We start from the raw sequence: 14,014 nt of genomic DNA on the forward strand, positions 1-14,014 counted from the left end.
AAATTATAAAAATAACTTAATTGATAATTATTATATTATATACAATTATTTTCTTTAATTACCAAGTTCAAAAAAATTTGAAATATAAACATTTTGTCCTTATTTCCTTATTTGTAGTTTTATTCCCAGCTATAAATTTTTATTCTTAAAATTTAATGATATCATATTTTTAAAATTAAATGATATTAATTTTATATTAATGCTATGCATATAACAAACTTGAAGCTTCCTGCTATAATTACTCTTTCAATATTAAAATCAACTTATTATTGTATAAAATTATTTACCTATATTTATTTTTCAATCTACTAATTTGATCTTTGAACATGAGTTTATGCATTTTATCACGTATTAATTAATTATTATTACGTGATTAGATGAATTTACATAGAAATATATATATAAAAATAATTATAATTTAATTTCAAAGAAAAATATATCTTTAAGAAGCATAAATTTAATATCCTATAAAATATTAAAAATATGAATATAAATATTATTATTTAACATATATATAAACATTATTTATTATACCTGTTTATCCTTGCTTCAAATTTGACATCACAAATTCTCTTAATATATTATATGCCTTTGAAAAATTATCGTTTTCAATCACTATGTCAAAATTACCAGTTTTTTCACCTATAATAATTTTATAAAGTTTATATATCTAATATAAAAATATATAAAAAATATTTAAATTTTTAAGAATCATTAAATCCATAATTTTTACCATATTCCATTTCTACTTTAGCAATAGACAATCTTTGTTTCAAAACATCTTCTGTTTCTGTTTTTCTAGCTCTTAATCTTTTCTCTAATTCTTCTATAGATGGTGGTTTAATAAATATATACAAGGGATCTAAAGAACTTCGTTTTACTTGCTCTACTCCTTGTATTTCAATATCTAATACACAAATTTTTCCCATTTGCTGTACTTTTTCTACTGCACGTTTACTAAAAATATTAAAATAAAATTATATATAACATAATTATATTTCTTTTTAATTTTTAATATAAAATAAATTTTTACCTAGTGCCATACATATTTCCACTAAATATGGCAGTTTCAATAAATTCATCTTGTTCTATCTGTTTTTGCATTTTTTCTTTAGTAGTAAAATGATAATGTTTCCCATCTTCCTCGCCTGGTCTAGGGGCTCTAGTGGTATGAGATACAGAATAACCAAAAGTATCTGGAAATTCTTCAAAAAGCTTTTTTATTAATGTACTTTTTCCACTTCCTGAAGGACCACACAAAACTAATGGACGTGGACCTTTATGAAGCATATTATAAACACCTACAAAATGAATATAATGTCAAAAAATATCTAAATTTGTAATAATAATAAATTTATAAAATGTAAAAAATTAAAATTTTAGTTTGAATAAATTGAATTACTTCATACCTAACTTTAAAGTTCTGAAACATGATATCATATTTTCACGTATTTAGTAATTCGATTAATTTTTATATAACCGTAGAAACCATATAAGTGCAAATACGATTGACGTAATCACACTTTGATAAATTTAATAAAAATCGAAAAAATGGTAGATCAAACACATCAAAAACAGTATAATAATATATATAACAATATAATTAGAACATAAATAAACGCGTAGTAAGAAATAAAAAGTAAATAATTGTTGCTATATATTGTTGCTATATCTTTGTTTTTTAAATATATTAAAATTTTTATAGACTATATAATGAAATTAAAATGAAGTATCTTCGAAATATTGATTTTTTAAAGGAAAATGCGATGAATTATGTTATACGTTATATTGTATGTTATAAGAAAACATTGAAAAAAAGATATTCAATATTATTATAAATATTTTATAATATTATAATATTTAAATACCTTTTATATTTCTAAAATTTAATTTACTATAGTGAATATATGTAAATTTCATAAATCACATTAAATGAAAAACGAAATCAATGCATAAGAACAACTTCACTAACGATATCATAATCATTCTTTTGCGTTTTTTTAATTTGAACAAATTGAAAATTTAATATGTATAGATACTATCTCACCTTTGATAACTAAATTCAAAAAATGAATAATATAGTAATAAAAACTACTGAAAAATATATTAAGACTATTTTATACAAGAAAGCACAGAAATCCGCGGAACAAACAGCTACCACGTTTTCGTTTAATAATGTGCACATGCGCATATGTTACTGCATTATAAATTAAATATATTTTATTGTAAATATATATCATTATATATACATATGTATGTACATACATTCTATATATATATATATATATACTAATATAAACTATATATTTTAAAAATAAATAATATACATTTCTAATAAAAAATTTTTAATATTTCTATCTTCATCATGTATTTTTACAATATCTATGAATTTTTATTTTTTTTTTTTTTTGGAATATTAATTTATAACATAATTAATTTTAATAATTTAAATATTTAATTTTAATAATTTAAATTTATTTTATTAAATTATAAGTTATTGAAATTAAATTTTTGTAAAAAAATATTTATTTTGATAACACTATAAGTCATTTTATATCTATATTATATTTGTATTCACTAATCAAAAAAATATCAAAATTTTCAGACTTCTTAAATAATAATTATATAAGTATTTATATATATATAATAATATAAATATGATTACAAATTTAATATATATATTCTTAAAAAAATATTTTTAATTATTTCAATTTCAATTAAGTAAAATTGTTTTATTATATACAATTAATAATTTATTTAACAAAGTATTGATCAAAAATTGAAATAGATATCCATTTTTACATTTTATTAAATATATATAATATAAATATTTGTAAAATATATATATATTAAATATGTATATATATATATATATATATACATATATGTATATATATATATATATATATATATATACATATGCATATATGTGTATAAGTGTATATTTCTTTTTCACAAATATTTATATTATTTTTAATATTTAAATGATAGTCATGTACAATATAGATTATAAGAGTTAAAATTTCTTTTTGACATTTAATTTTTATATTATATTAAAATTGAAAATATGAATTTAAATACATATTTCCTATTCTATACACATACACATATCATAATTAGAATAAAGATGATTTTGGTGATGCAAGTTATATAATAACAGAGTATTTTTATAAAATTAGTATATACTAGCTACATTTGAACATTGCACAAATAATACTAGATTTATATCAACAAAATATAGTTCTTTTATATATGTAATCACATAATTCGTAATTTTTCTTACGTAATTTTCAACGACACAGAATAGAAATTTAAATTTTTTTCAAATTTCAGTAGGACCAATAGGTTTGGCTTGTGTTCTACGTCGTGCTAACTCGGACATGACAACAGGGCCAATATGAGGTGATCTTGGACTGCTAGACATTGCTCTATATGTTGCAGCTACTGCTATCTAAAAATATGTTTATAAATTTTATTAATTTTATTATGAATATATTTCAAATACATATTGAGCAAATATACCTTTAGGCTATGTGGATCTTTAGTACTTTCAGGTAATATTTTTTGTGGAAGACGATGACGATTTGCAATCCACGGATATTTTAATATGGCAGCTGCAGTAGGCCTTCGATTAGGATCAACATGTAACATTCTTTTAACAAGTTCTTTTGCTTCATTCGAAATTTGACACCATATGCCACTTTCGACATCAATATAACCAGGTCCAATACGATCTAATATATCCGTTGCACTATCACCAGGACTATTGCGAAATGGTGTATATCTAAAAAAAAATATGATGTAATGTAATAAATTTTCATAATTCATTTTCATTATACATAATTATTGAATTTTTAATTATAATTACCCGGCTAACATAATATATAATAAAACGCCAAGTGACCAAATATCACATGCTGCATCATATCCTTGACGTTTTAACACTTCTGGTGCTACAAAATTCGCAGTATAACAAGGAGTCATTAACAAACCATTTTCTGCTCGTAATTGTTTCGCAAAACCAAGATCACATAAACAAAGTGTTGTTGGATCAGCTCCCAATTTTGAATACAATATATTAGATGGTTTTAAATCCCTATGAACGACCTATCGATTATACAAATCAGGTTAATCAATAAATTTAATATAATATAATATAAAATTTAAAAAATGATAAATGAATAGATAATTACTCCATTTTCATGAAGATAATTAACTACACTAACTATTGTGTACATCACTTCAGCTGCTTCTTTTTCTGTAAGATTACGTCTTTGTAATAATCGATCAAGGAGTTCACCACCACGTAATAATTCTAATACAAGATAAGCTCGTTTATCATCTTCATGGACAGCTCTCAAAGTTACAATATGTGGATGTCTTCCATATCGAAGTAAAATTTCTATTTCTTCCGTTGGATCTCTTTTTGATTTTTCAATTACCTTCACAGCATATTCTGCTTTAGAAGCTTTATGGATTGCTAAATAAACAGTACTGTAACTTCCTTTACCAATTTCTTGTTTAAAATCATATTCATCACTCACAGAAACAGCGCTCACATATGTTGGAAAAGTAGCTGCAAGGCTATCACAGTTTTTATATTCAGGAGTTTTTATGTGATCTTCAAGAAGGCACGGGGCGACGAAACTAAATCCGCGAAATAATTCGTGAGCATTAGCACTTGGTGGTACCCCAGGAGAATCTAAAATTATTTTTACATTTAATTTTTCTTATTTGTAATATAAATTATATTTAATTAAATGAAACATATTACCTTTAGGCGTTTTACATGTAAATTCACTATCAAAATAAAATGCATCATCTTCTTGACTAACTGCTGGTTTGAAAGGAGGTTTTATTTCTTTTCGATAAAGAGCATTCCAATCGATTGTTGCAAAAAACGGATGGTTTTTTATTTCTTCTATCCCACCTAAAATAAAATAATGAATAAATAAAAGAATAAATTTTATGTAAAGGAAATATTTTTATATTAGAAAGATATAAAGAAGTACCAGATCCTAATCTATTTGCAGGATTTCTTTTAAACAATACTCTAAGAAGTGCTTGAGCATCAGGTGAAATATTAAGCGGCATTCCGAGTTTTGCTTTTAATATTTGTGTCATTGTTTCTTTACGATTTGCACCTTGAAATGGAAGAGCTCCAGTCAACATTTCGAACTAGAAAAGTTAAAAATTTATTTAAAAATGATTAAATTAAAGAATCATCATATTATTACTAACCATAAGTACTCCAAAACTCCACCAATCTGCAGCAAATGAATGGCCTTTTCTAGTTACAATTTCAGGTGCCATATATTCTACAGTACCACAAAATGAATATGCTTTACAATCATCTAAAGGTTGTTTACTTAAACCAAAGTCAGTTAAAGCAATATGACCTTCAGTATCAAGTAGAATACTGTTGAAAATAAAATAAGTATCAAAATTTATACAGTTTTATATTAATTAAATTATTAATAAGTGAAATATAATACAGACTTTTCAGGTTTGAGATCTCTATAAATAATTCCAAGTTTATGTATATGATCCAATGCCAGAGCAAGTTCAGCTAAATAAAATTTTACATCATCTTCAGTAAACATTAGCTAAAACAATAATTACAAAAGTAAATCAATTCAATTACAAAAGTTAATATTAATAATGTCAGATATTATAATATTAACAATATGAAATGTATTATATTCATATTAATTTAAATAATTATGGAATACCTCTTTAGCTAATCTTGAAAATAGATCACCACCTCTTAAAAAGTCTAAAATTAAGTAGAGGTTGCCCTCTGTTTGGAATGCATAATGTAGTCGTACAATGAATGGATGTTCAACATCTACTAATATATTTCTTTCCATTTTTGTCCTAACTCTGTCCCGAACTGAGATAATATTGCAATATTAAACCACTTAAAAAAAAAACAAACAACATAATTTTAAAATGAAAATTGCTCTGAAAATTTTTTATAAATTTAAATGCTCTTTGGAGTATCAAAAATTATAAATGTTTTTCAAAAATACAATAGATTTCAAAAATACAATTTTTTTTAATTTTAGAAATTCATTACTTTAAAAGCTATATATATATATACATAAAATATATATATAAAATTTATCTTATTTTATATAGCAAAGTATCTAAGGAACCTAAATCAATGGATTATATTTCATAACACATAACTTTTGATTTCTTATTATTAAAACTTATATTTTTGAAATGCATTTGTTGAGTATAAAAAAAGCCAATAATTTTTGATGTTCCAAGATGAAATTTTCTCATATATTTTAATAAAAAATTTATCATAAAAAATAATCTTTACATTATAATTAAAATTAATATTTCATTACAATAATTTTCATGGTTTAAAACTTTCAGAGCTACTCTCATAAAGTTATTTTATTAAGCACCTTTCAATGTTGCTTTCTTTAATACTTTCATAGCATAAAGTGTTCCACTATCTTTTCCAACAACTTTCCTCACTAGAAATACCTAAATAACATAAGAATTTTGATTTCTAAAAAATTATATTTCATTATATATAAGTTAATTATATATAAATTAATCATTTTTAATAAATTTATTATATTGATTAATACCTTGCCAAAAGATCCTTGACCTAGAACTTTAAGTAATTCAAATTGAGAAGGATCTGCTTTTTCATGACCATCTCTTACTACTTCACGTACTTCTATTTCATGTGATTCAGAGCACCCATTTGAAGGTGGTTCAACTACATTTTCTTGAGTTATCATTACTTCCTCTTGAGACTCTGATGTGAGAATATCTACATCTTGCTATATGATTAAATTAATTAAAATACAAATTTTTAACTATTTTAAATTACTAAGTAAATTAATAAATCAACACACTTTTAACATTAATCGATTTTTTCTATGAATATAAAAACAGTACCTTCTCAGTTACATGTTGCTCAGACCAAGGAACTGTCAAATTCGCTAACGGCATTATAGTCGTCGTATTATTATCTGTGAAATTGTAGACGTTTTTGTAAAATATTCTTGCGTGCGCGGTCGTCATAAATTAACATTTAGTTATGTTACAGGAGCGCGATGTAGATCACTCTCAAAATGTAAAATTACGAGAATTCGCGGTAAATTAATAGACACATGTATGACTCTATGACATATACTCTGCTATGTATTGACCACAGATAATATATTAAACTAAAGGTATTCAAACTAGATCTCTAACATGAACCGGAAACATTTATTTTGTAGTCAACAAAATCGGACAAAATGATAATTTTTTAATAAAATTTATCTTATATGAAAAATATTGAAAGAAATATATATATATATTCAAGATATTTTGTATATATGTATATATATATATATATATATATATATATATATATATAATATGTCTAAAACATATATTCATAATAATAATATTATATATATAAAATATTTTAAATAAAATATAAATATATATTTTAAAAAAGCTCACTGTATAAATAAATTAAGTTTAAGGCTGGGAACACAGGTAAGTTACAATCTTCGTATAACACAAATTTTAAGAAAAGAAATAACAATGATGTATCTATTTAAATTTATTTCAATGTAATACTACATAGAAAAAGATATTTCTTCTTTCTTTATAGAATTTACTTTTTTACACTTCTGCGTTATAGACCTAAGTCACCTTCATATGTATCTTATCGATTTATCAACAAACAAAGCAAAAATAAAGTGAGAAACATTAGTAAGATACAAATAATATATATTACGAAAAAAATATATGTTAAAAGTAACAAATATATATTTAATTTTATTATTAATATATTATTAAAAATTTTATATATTATTTATTATATCAAAATATTATATATCATCAAAATTTTAATATGTAATAATATCACATAATAATATATAATATATAATAATAATCACATAATAATATATAATATATATAAAAATAAATCATATAACATATATACATTATACTTAAAAAAGAAATTTTTGTAATCTTTTTGATAAAAATTATATTTTATTTTTATCAAAATATTTAATGATAAATATTCTTCATTAGAAAAAAACAATATAAAACATTTATTTTATTTATTATAAGACACGTTCGCATGAAACATGCTACCCTTGATATCCAACAAGTGGTAGCATTTTACGCAAAGTGATCTATCTCTTATTTTCATATATAGATGTACTGCAGATAAATTCACATAGTATATATTTTCGTGGTGTTTGTAGATTTTGCAATTGTTTATAACAAACAATTTGGAGTAAAAACTTACTAATATAATAAACTTTAAAGTTTTTGTTTAATTGAGTAGATTTTATATGTTTAATGGAAAACATATAAATAAATAAAAAAGAAAAAAGTTTTATATATTGGTAAATATTCTAACCTATTTCAAAACACAATTCCTATAGAAAGTTCTAGTATAACTTTATATAATTATATAATTTGTTAATTAAATATTATATTATTATTATATTAAAATTACATAAAATTATATTCAACTTATTTTAGTAATATAATCATAATAAAGTGTTTTTTATCTATATTAATTTTTTTGTAGTTACCTATATTTATTTTTTTTTTATATATTATTTCAAGAACAACAAAAATGCCATGCTGGTATTATGAGAAAAAAGAACTCCGAAATACACCATCTATTCAAGATGGAATTGATTATGAAACAGAATGCAGATATAGAAAAGAGGGTGCAAGATTTATTATTGATACAGGTACAAAAATGGATTTAGGATATAATACAATGGCAACTGGAGTTGTTTATTTTCATAGATTTTATATGTTTCATTCATTTAAAAATTTTCCAAGATATGTAAGTATTTTTATTGATAAATATTTTAACCTAAAAAATAAATATATATAAGTATCATATATCATATTTTATAAATATCATATAGGTTACTGCATGCTGTTGTTTACTTCTGGCAGGAAAAGTAGAAGAAACACCTAAAAAATGTAAAGATATAATAAGAACTGCAAAATCTTTGTTGAGTGAGCAAAAATTTATGACATTTGGAGAAGATCCAAAAGTAGATCAATTAAATATTTATGTATTAAAATAATTATTTTATTTTTGTAAAATAATCTTTCTTTTTTTATTTTTTAGGAAGAAGTTATGACATTAGAAAGAATTTTGTTACAAACTATTAAATTTGATTTACAAGTTGAACATCCATATAGTTACTTGTTAAAATATGCAAAATGCCTGAAAGGTATTAAAATAATTTATTAAATATTAAGTTAAATTTTATTAAAAGAAATAATAAAAAAATTAATGATGTATTGTAGGTGATAAAAATAAATTACAAAAAATGGTTCAAATGGCTTGGACATTTGTTAATGATAGGTAGGAACATTTTGGTATTGTTATTAAATTAATATAAATAATATTTTATTTTTGTTTTCATATATAGTTTATGTACAACATTATCCCTGCAATGGGAACCAGAAATTATAGCTGTTGCTCTCATGTATTTGGCTGGAAAACTTAGTAAATTTGAAGTGGTAGATTGGAATGGAAGGCAACCAAAACATTTACGTTGGTGGGATATGTTTGTTGAGGATGTTACTATGGATCTTCTAGAAGGTTCTTAAAAAAGCAATCTTTTTTTTAAATTCATTAATCTAAAAAATATATATGATCTTTACATTTTTTTTTTCAGATATATGTCATCAAGTATTAGATTTATATTCACAAGCTAACAACACAAAGCCACCAGATTCACCACCATTGACACCATCTAATGAACCATGTAGAGATAGAACTATAACAGCACCTCCTACAGAATCAGCATCTACTACACCAAATGGTATATACAATAAAAAAATCATATTTTATTATTATAACAAATAAATTAAAAAATATTATTATTACATCATAGTTACACCAGGAAAAGTTACTAAAGTTGAAGCAGCTGCAGTCTCTTCAAATGGATGTTTAACTACAGATACTACAGATTCAATCAAACCAATGGATGTGCCAACACATTTTCCAACATATCCAGCCAATTATGCACCTAGTAATATTAATATCAATATTAATTATCCACCAGCATTTCCCCCAGCAAATGTTTCTGTACCTCCTCCTCCTGTAAATACAATGAATCATATTGTTCCACCAATGCATCATATGGGTTCCTCTGGTACCACTAGACCTGCACCACCTGCTCCTACTACAACACCGGCACCATTTCAACCATATCCTTATCCTACAAATGCCTCATATTTTCCTCCAAATAATCCAGTACCTCCAGCACCTACACCGCGTACATATTATCCACCACAACCTTAACACATACAAATTTGCAAGCTCAAATATAAAACATTTGTTTGTGTATCATTATTATAACTAAAATTATTATTGTCAAAAAAATAATAATTAAATTCTTGTAAATATTGTAAATATGTGAAATTTATAATTAAGAATAGTATTTAATTATAAAGCTTTTATAATTATATGATATTAATATCTATCTATTTGTTCCAATTTTTAATTTAATTTCTTCTTTTCTTATTTAATTTAATTTATATAATATAAAATATAATAAATAAATATATAAGCATAAAATTTTTTAGAGAAAGAAAAAACAGTTTTACATGTAAAGATTGCCTTTATTAAAAAAATCTTTTCCAGAAAATCTAACATCATGTAATGTACAATTCATTGTTGAAAATAATTTTAAAAGTGGTTCTGCAGATAATGAATCCAATACAAAACTATCTGTATATAAAATATATAAAACTGCAGGTAGTTCCATAATTTGAGCATATGACAATACTAAAAAAAAAAATTATTAGTAAATCTATATTTTAAAATATTTTAAAATATATTTTTATTTTTTAAATATCAACCTCCTGCTGCTACTCCATATATAATATTTGGTTGCTCTAGAAATGTTTCTTTCAATTTGCAAATATTTTTTCCATTCTCTGTAGTTAACATCCTTAAGAAAGATGGTATTGTTGGTGTATTTTTGTTTTTAAATTGTGATACATGACGACATGTTATACAAATTGTACTTTTTGCACTTAATATAATGTCACTCAACTAATAAATTCAACAATATTAATATAAGTTACTAATCTTAAATATTTCATAATTCAAAATAAATATGCTTACTTTTTCCACAAGTTTTCCTGATAATTTTACATCAAAATGAGAAGACACAATACCTAAATAAACTTTATCACTGATTTCATAAATTGTATATATTTTCTTTTGCTTTTCATCTTCCACGAAACATATTTCTTTAGAATTTGGACACAAACATTCTTTTGAAAAATCTACAATTTCATTAAAATTATTCATAACATAATTAAAATATCAAAAATATAAATATATATTATATTATATATTACCAATTAGCATTTCGCCTTCAACTATAATTAAAGTATCAATTGCAAGTGGTTTTTCTTTTAACCATTGAATAGATAATTCGCTGAAACATATTTAAAAGAAATTTGAATTTTTTGAATATTTATAAAGAGGTTATGTTTAACGAAAATATAATTTACAATTGATTAACTGAATAATCAATAGCTCTATTTTCATCTTCTTCATCCCAAAATGCTCGTGAAACTGGAAATACTACTTCACCAAAAAAAGTTGCCATATCTGTTAATGAAATTAATAAAAGTCGCTACAAAATTCTTTTCAAAATACTGCTCTTAGTGCTATGTCATGTGTCATAGTCATAAATCCATTAAAATATCAGATGACATTATAAATCAATTTTTTCTAATATTTCGTTTAATGTATAGAAAAAAAGAAAAACACATAAAATATATTCTTTATTTATTTATTTTTATAAAATATTATACATTTTATTATCAGAAAATGTAATTTTAAAATGACGCGACTATTAAAAAATTATTTATTTGTCAATATACATATTTGTATAAAAAGTATAAAAATCTTATTTTAATGTTTTCATCATAGAAATATACTTTACAATATACATATTCATATCAACAATATCTTAAATTATATCTTTTTTTAAAATGTACTTTTTTGATAACCACACTTTGTTCATTGCTTTAAAGATTTTATGAAATGATATGCTTAAATCTAAATGTTAAACAATTATTTCTTTTGGTTTTGTATTGAGCTAATTTGGATCCTACATACTATGTCACATGTGTATGTATAAACTCTATATAATTCTAATGTGATTAAAATATTTTATGAAATAATGAGCATTATTGTTTTTAAATGTACAACTTTGTAACATATTTTGGTATCTCTAAAATTGCTAATATTGCTAATATTTTATACATATATTATATTACTTTAAAATATACGATAAAAAATCATATACTTAACACGTGATATATATTGCTCCCAAGCTAAACCATAACGTATTTTGCAACGTTCATTGTCTCTTATAGCTCTATGTATCAATAATCCTGTACACAAAATTGCATAATAATAAGGCAAAATATCACATGCTAAACTTATACATGATATTGACCACCACATTATTATATCACCTAAATAATTGGGATGTCTTATAAAACCCCATAATCCAGATACTATAAGTTTTTTACCACGTATAGTTGGTATAGTTTCTAAATCTATAAAATAAATGCATAAATCATATTAAAAAGTATTTTATTACATTACAATTACAAATGTAAGCTAATCATATACTTACGCATCAATGATGGAGATAAAGGATTCCTTCTGAACTTATTCTTTTGTAGATTACTAATTCTATATAACAAATAGCCAATTATAAAAGTGATTATAGGAAAAATAAATAGATAAGTAAGTTGTGTCCTGAAATTTAAAAATCATATTTTAATTAAAATTTTAATTATATAATATTATTAATTATAATATTATAATTATATATTATTATTTTTTATTATTGATATTTACTTGTGATATAACATATATTTCGTCGTAAGAGTCGGTAAAAATGGATACATCATATAACCCGTACATAACATATATCCAGTTCCCTCGTACATTATTTCGAAAGTCGTTAATAATGCAGATTCAAAAAATAATGCATCCATTGCATAAATGATTTGTAGCAAAGTACCTAATAAGGCACCTACATTAAGATGTTCTAAAGTATATATTTCAGTTTCTTCAATTGTTTTGATTGCAATAGACAAGTTTATGAGAATCTGTAATTTGAATAAAATTGTACATATTTTATATTATACATTTTTACAAATGGAAATATTTTTTAAAAAATTATTACTATGGTTATCATAGAAGTCCGAAAAAGATTTATTTTAAAATCCACAGGACCAATTCGTGGATTTATTTCTCTTCCTTGCCAAAAGTTATATATCATACTGTTAGTAGATCCATGTATATTTAAATTAGCTATTGAAGCTCTGCCTCCTTTTATAAATAATAAAACTGATAAAATTATTCCAAGAATCCAACCAATGATTGAAAACTGTATATTATTTTGCAAAATAAAATCAGTAATTTTAATTTCATTATATATACATGTAGCAAATATAATTATTGATAAAATGCCACATAAAAAACCTGAAAAAAAGAGAATGATAATAATTCTATTCTAATAATTTATTTTCAAAATATAATAAATTTTCAAAATTCAATATAAAATTACCATTTAAACGATATTGTAATCTTTCAATCCTACTTTGTAATCCATCAAGTTTTCGTCCGATTGGTATGATCGAAACAATTATTACAAATAAAAAGAGACTTAAATATGCAATAAAAGCTTTTACATTTACATAAAAATTTAGATCTGTAGATATTTTATGATATTTAAACGTACATTCATTTTTTGCGCACAATAATTGCGGTACAATCATAATTACAGGTAATAGAAATATAAGAATAAAAGTTCCAAACATTCCTCCCCATTCTTGTGGTTCACTAACCATATTGATTTCTTTTTTTCGCTTTTCTATCATTTGTGTATTTATATCTATATCTTTATAATTTATTTTTAACAAATCCTGAAATAAAACATTATATTCAAAATTGTAATTATTT

The 14,014-nt window shown here is 22.8% G+C and overlaps 5 protein-coding genes and 1 long non-coding RNA gene across 16 annotated transcripts in view; 2 read left to right on the top strand and 4 right to left on the bottom strand.

Moving 5' to 3' along the window:
• Window positions 1-49: 49 nt before the first annotated feature.
• Window positions 50-2,196, bottom strand: LOC552023 (guanylate kinase). 3 transcript variants are annotated; one of them, XM_026440761.1, is made up of 5 exons: window positions 1,869-1,984; window positions 1,034-1,301; window positions 734-957; window positions 535-642; window positions 50-465 (listed from the first exon to the last, which is right to left on the bottom strand). In XM_026440761.1, exons 1-4 carry the CDS (start codon window positions 1,918-1,920, stop codon window positions 539-541), a joined length of 648 nt encoding a protein of 215 aa, XP_026296546.1. In that variant the 5' UTR covers window positions 1,921-1,984; the 3' UTR covers window positions 50-465; window positions 535-538. The 3 variants fall into 3 exon arrangements, with proteins under 3 accessions (XP_026296546.1, XP_026296547.1, XP_006562235.2); XM_026440762.1 differs by lacking the exon at window positions 1,869-1,984 and adding an exon at window positions 1,410-1,568 and having other exon boundaries at window positions 51-465; XM_006562172.3 differs by lacking the exon at window positions 1,869-1,984 and adding an exon at window positions 2,048-2,196 and having other exon boundaries at window positions 52-465.
• A 931-nt stretch (window positions 2,197-3,127) lies between these two features.
• On the top strand, window positions 3,128-3,427 carry LOC113218782. Its single transcript, XR_003304697.1, has 2 exons — window positions 3,128-3,254; window positions 3,334-3,427. It is a non-coding gene; the product is annotated as an uncharacterized LOC113218782 (long non-coding RNA).
• Window positions 3,191-7,228, bottom strand: LOC411481 (ribosomal protein S6 kinase alpha-2). 2 transcript variants are annotated; one of them, XM_026440838.1, is made up of 12 exons: window positions 6,925-7,228; window positions 6,609-6,806; window positions 6,420-6,501; window positions 5,733-5,893; window positions 5,500-5,606; window positions 5,242-5,419; window positions 5,013-5,178; window positions 4,775-4,930; window positions 4,194-4,702; window positions 3,869-4,107; window positions 3,523-3,784; window positions 3,191-3,451 (listed from the first exon to the last, which is right to left on the bottom strand). In XM_026440838.1, the coding sequence occupies exons 1-12, from the start codon at window positions 7,048-7,050 to the stop codon at window positions 3,323-3,325; spliced, it is 2,313 nt and encodes a 770-aa protein (XP_026296623.1). In that variant the 5' UTR covers window positions 7,051-7,228; the 3' UTR covers window positions 3,191-3,322. The 2 variants fall into 2 exon arrangements, with proteins under 2 accessions (XP_026296623.1, XP_026296624.1); XM_026440839.1 differs by lacking the exon at window positions 6,925-7,228 and having other exon boundaries at window positions 5,733-5,920; window positions 6,609-6,731.
• A 959-nt stretch (window positions 7,229-8,187) lies between these two features.
• On the top strand, window positions 8,188-10,489 carry LOC411062 (cyclin-K). Its single transcript, XM_394536.5, has 8 exons — window positions 8,188-8,381; window positions 8,608-8,836; window positions 8,922-9,053; window positions 9,131-9,236; window positions 9,313-9,370; window positions 9,438-9,610; window positions 9,687-9,833; window positions 9,906-10,489. The coding sequence occupies exons 2-8, from the start codon at window positions 8,618-8,620 to the stop codon at window positions 10,313-10,315; spliced, it is 1,245 nt and encodes a 414-aa protein (XP_394536.1). The 5' UTR covers window positions 8,188-8,381; window positions 8,608-8,617; the 3' UTR covers window positions 10,316-10,489.
• A 125-nt stretch (window positions 10,490-10,614) lies between these two features.
• On the bottom strand, window positions 10,615-11,736 carry LOC552102 (proteasome assembly chaperone 1). Its single transcript, XM_624481.6, has 5 exons — window positions 11,539-11,736; window positions 11,383-11,462; window positions 11,144-11,307; window positions 10,876-11,071; window positions 10,615-10,801 (listed from the first exon to the last, which is right to left on the bottom strand). Exons 1-5 carry the CDS (start codon window positions 11,634-11,636, stop codon window positions 10,617-10,619), a joined length of 723 nt encoding a protein of 240 aa, XP_624484.1. The 5' UTR covers window positions 11,637-11,736; the 3' UTR covers window positions 10,615-10,616.
• Window positions 11,737-12,046: 310 nt separating this feature from the next.
• Window positions 12,047-14,014, bottom strand: part of LOC724925 (delta(14)-sterol reductase) — a 47,446-nt gene continuing 45,478 nt past the window's right edge. For all 8 annotated transcript variants that reach the window (XM_026440773.1, XM_006562157.3, XM_026440772.1 and 5 more), the window contains 5 exons: window positions 13,620-13,977; window positions 13,236-13,534; window positions 12,905-13,158; window positions 12,678-12,802; window positions 12,047-12,597 (listed from right to left, as the gene is read on the bottom strand). In XM_026440773.1, the coding sequence (XP_026296558.1) occupies window positions 12,314-12,597; window positions 12,678-12,802; window positions 12,905-13,158; window positions 13,236-13,534; window positions 13,620-13,977 (1,320 nt within the window). In that variant the 3' untranslated portion in view covers window positions 12,047-12,313. The remainder of the gene's footprint in view (window positions 12,598-12,677; window positions 12,803-12,904; window positions 13,159-13,235; window positions 13,535-13,619; window positions 13,978-14,014) is intronic.

This window comes from Apis mellifera, linkage group LG5 (genome assembly GCF_003254395.2).
Source record: "Apis mellifera strain DH4 linkage group LG5, Amel_HAv3.1, whole genome shotgun sequence".
NCBI lineage: Eukaryota > Metazoa > Arthropoda > Insecta > Hymenoptera > Apidae > Apis > Apis mellifera.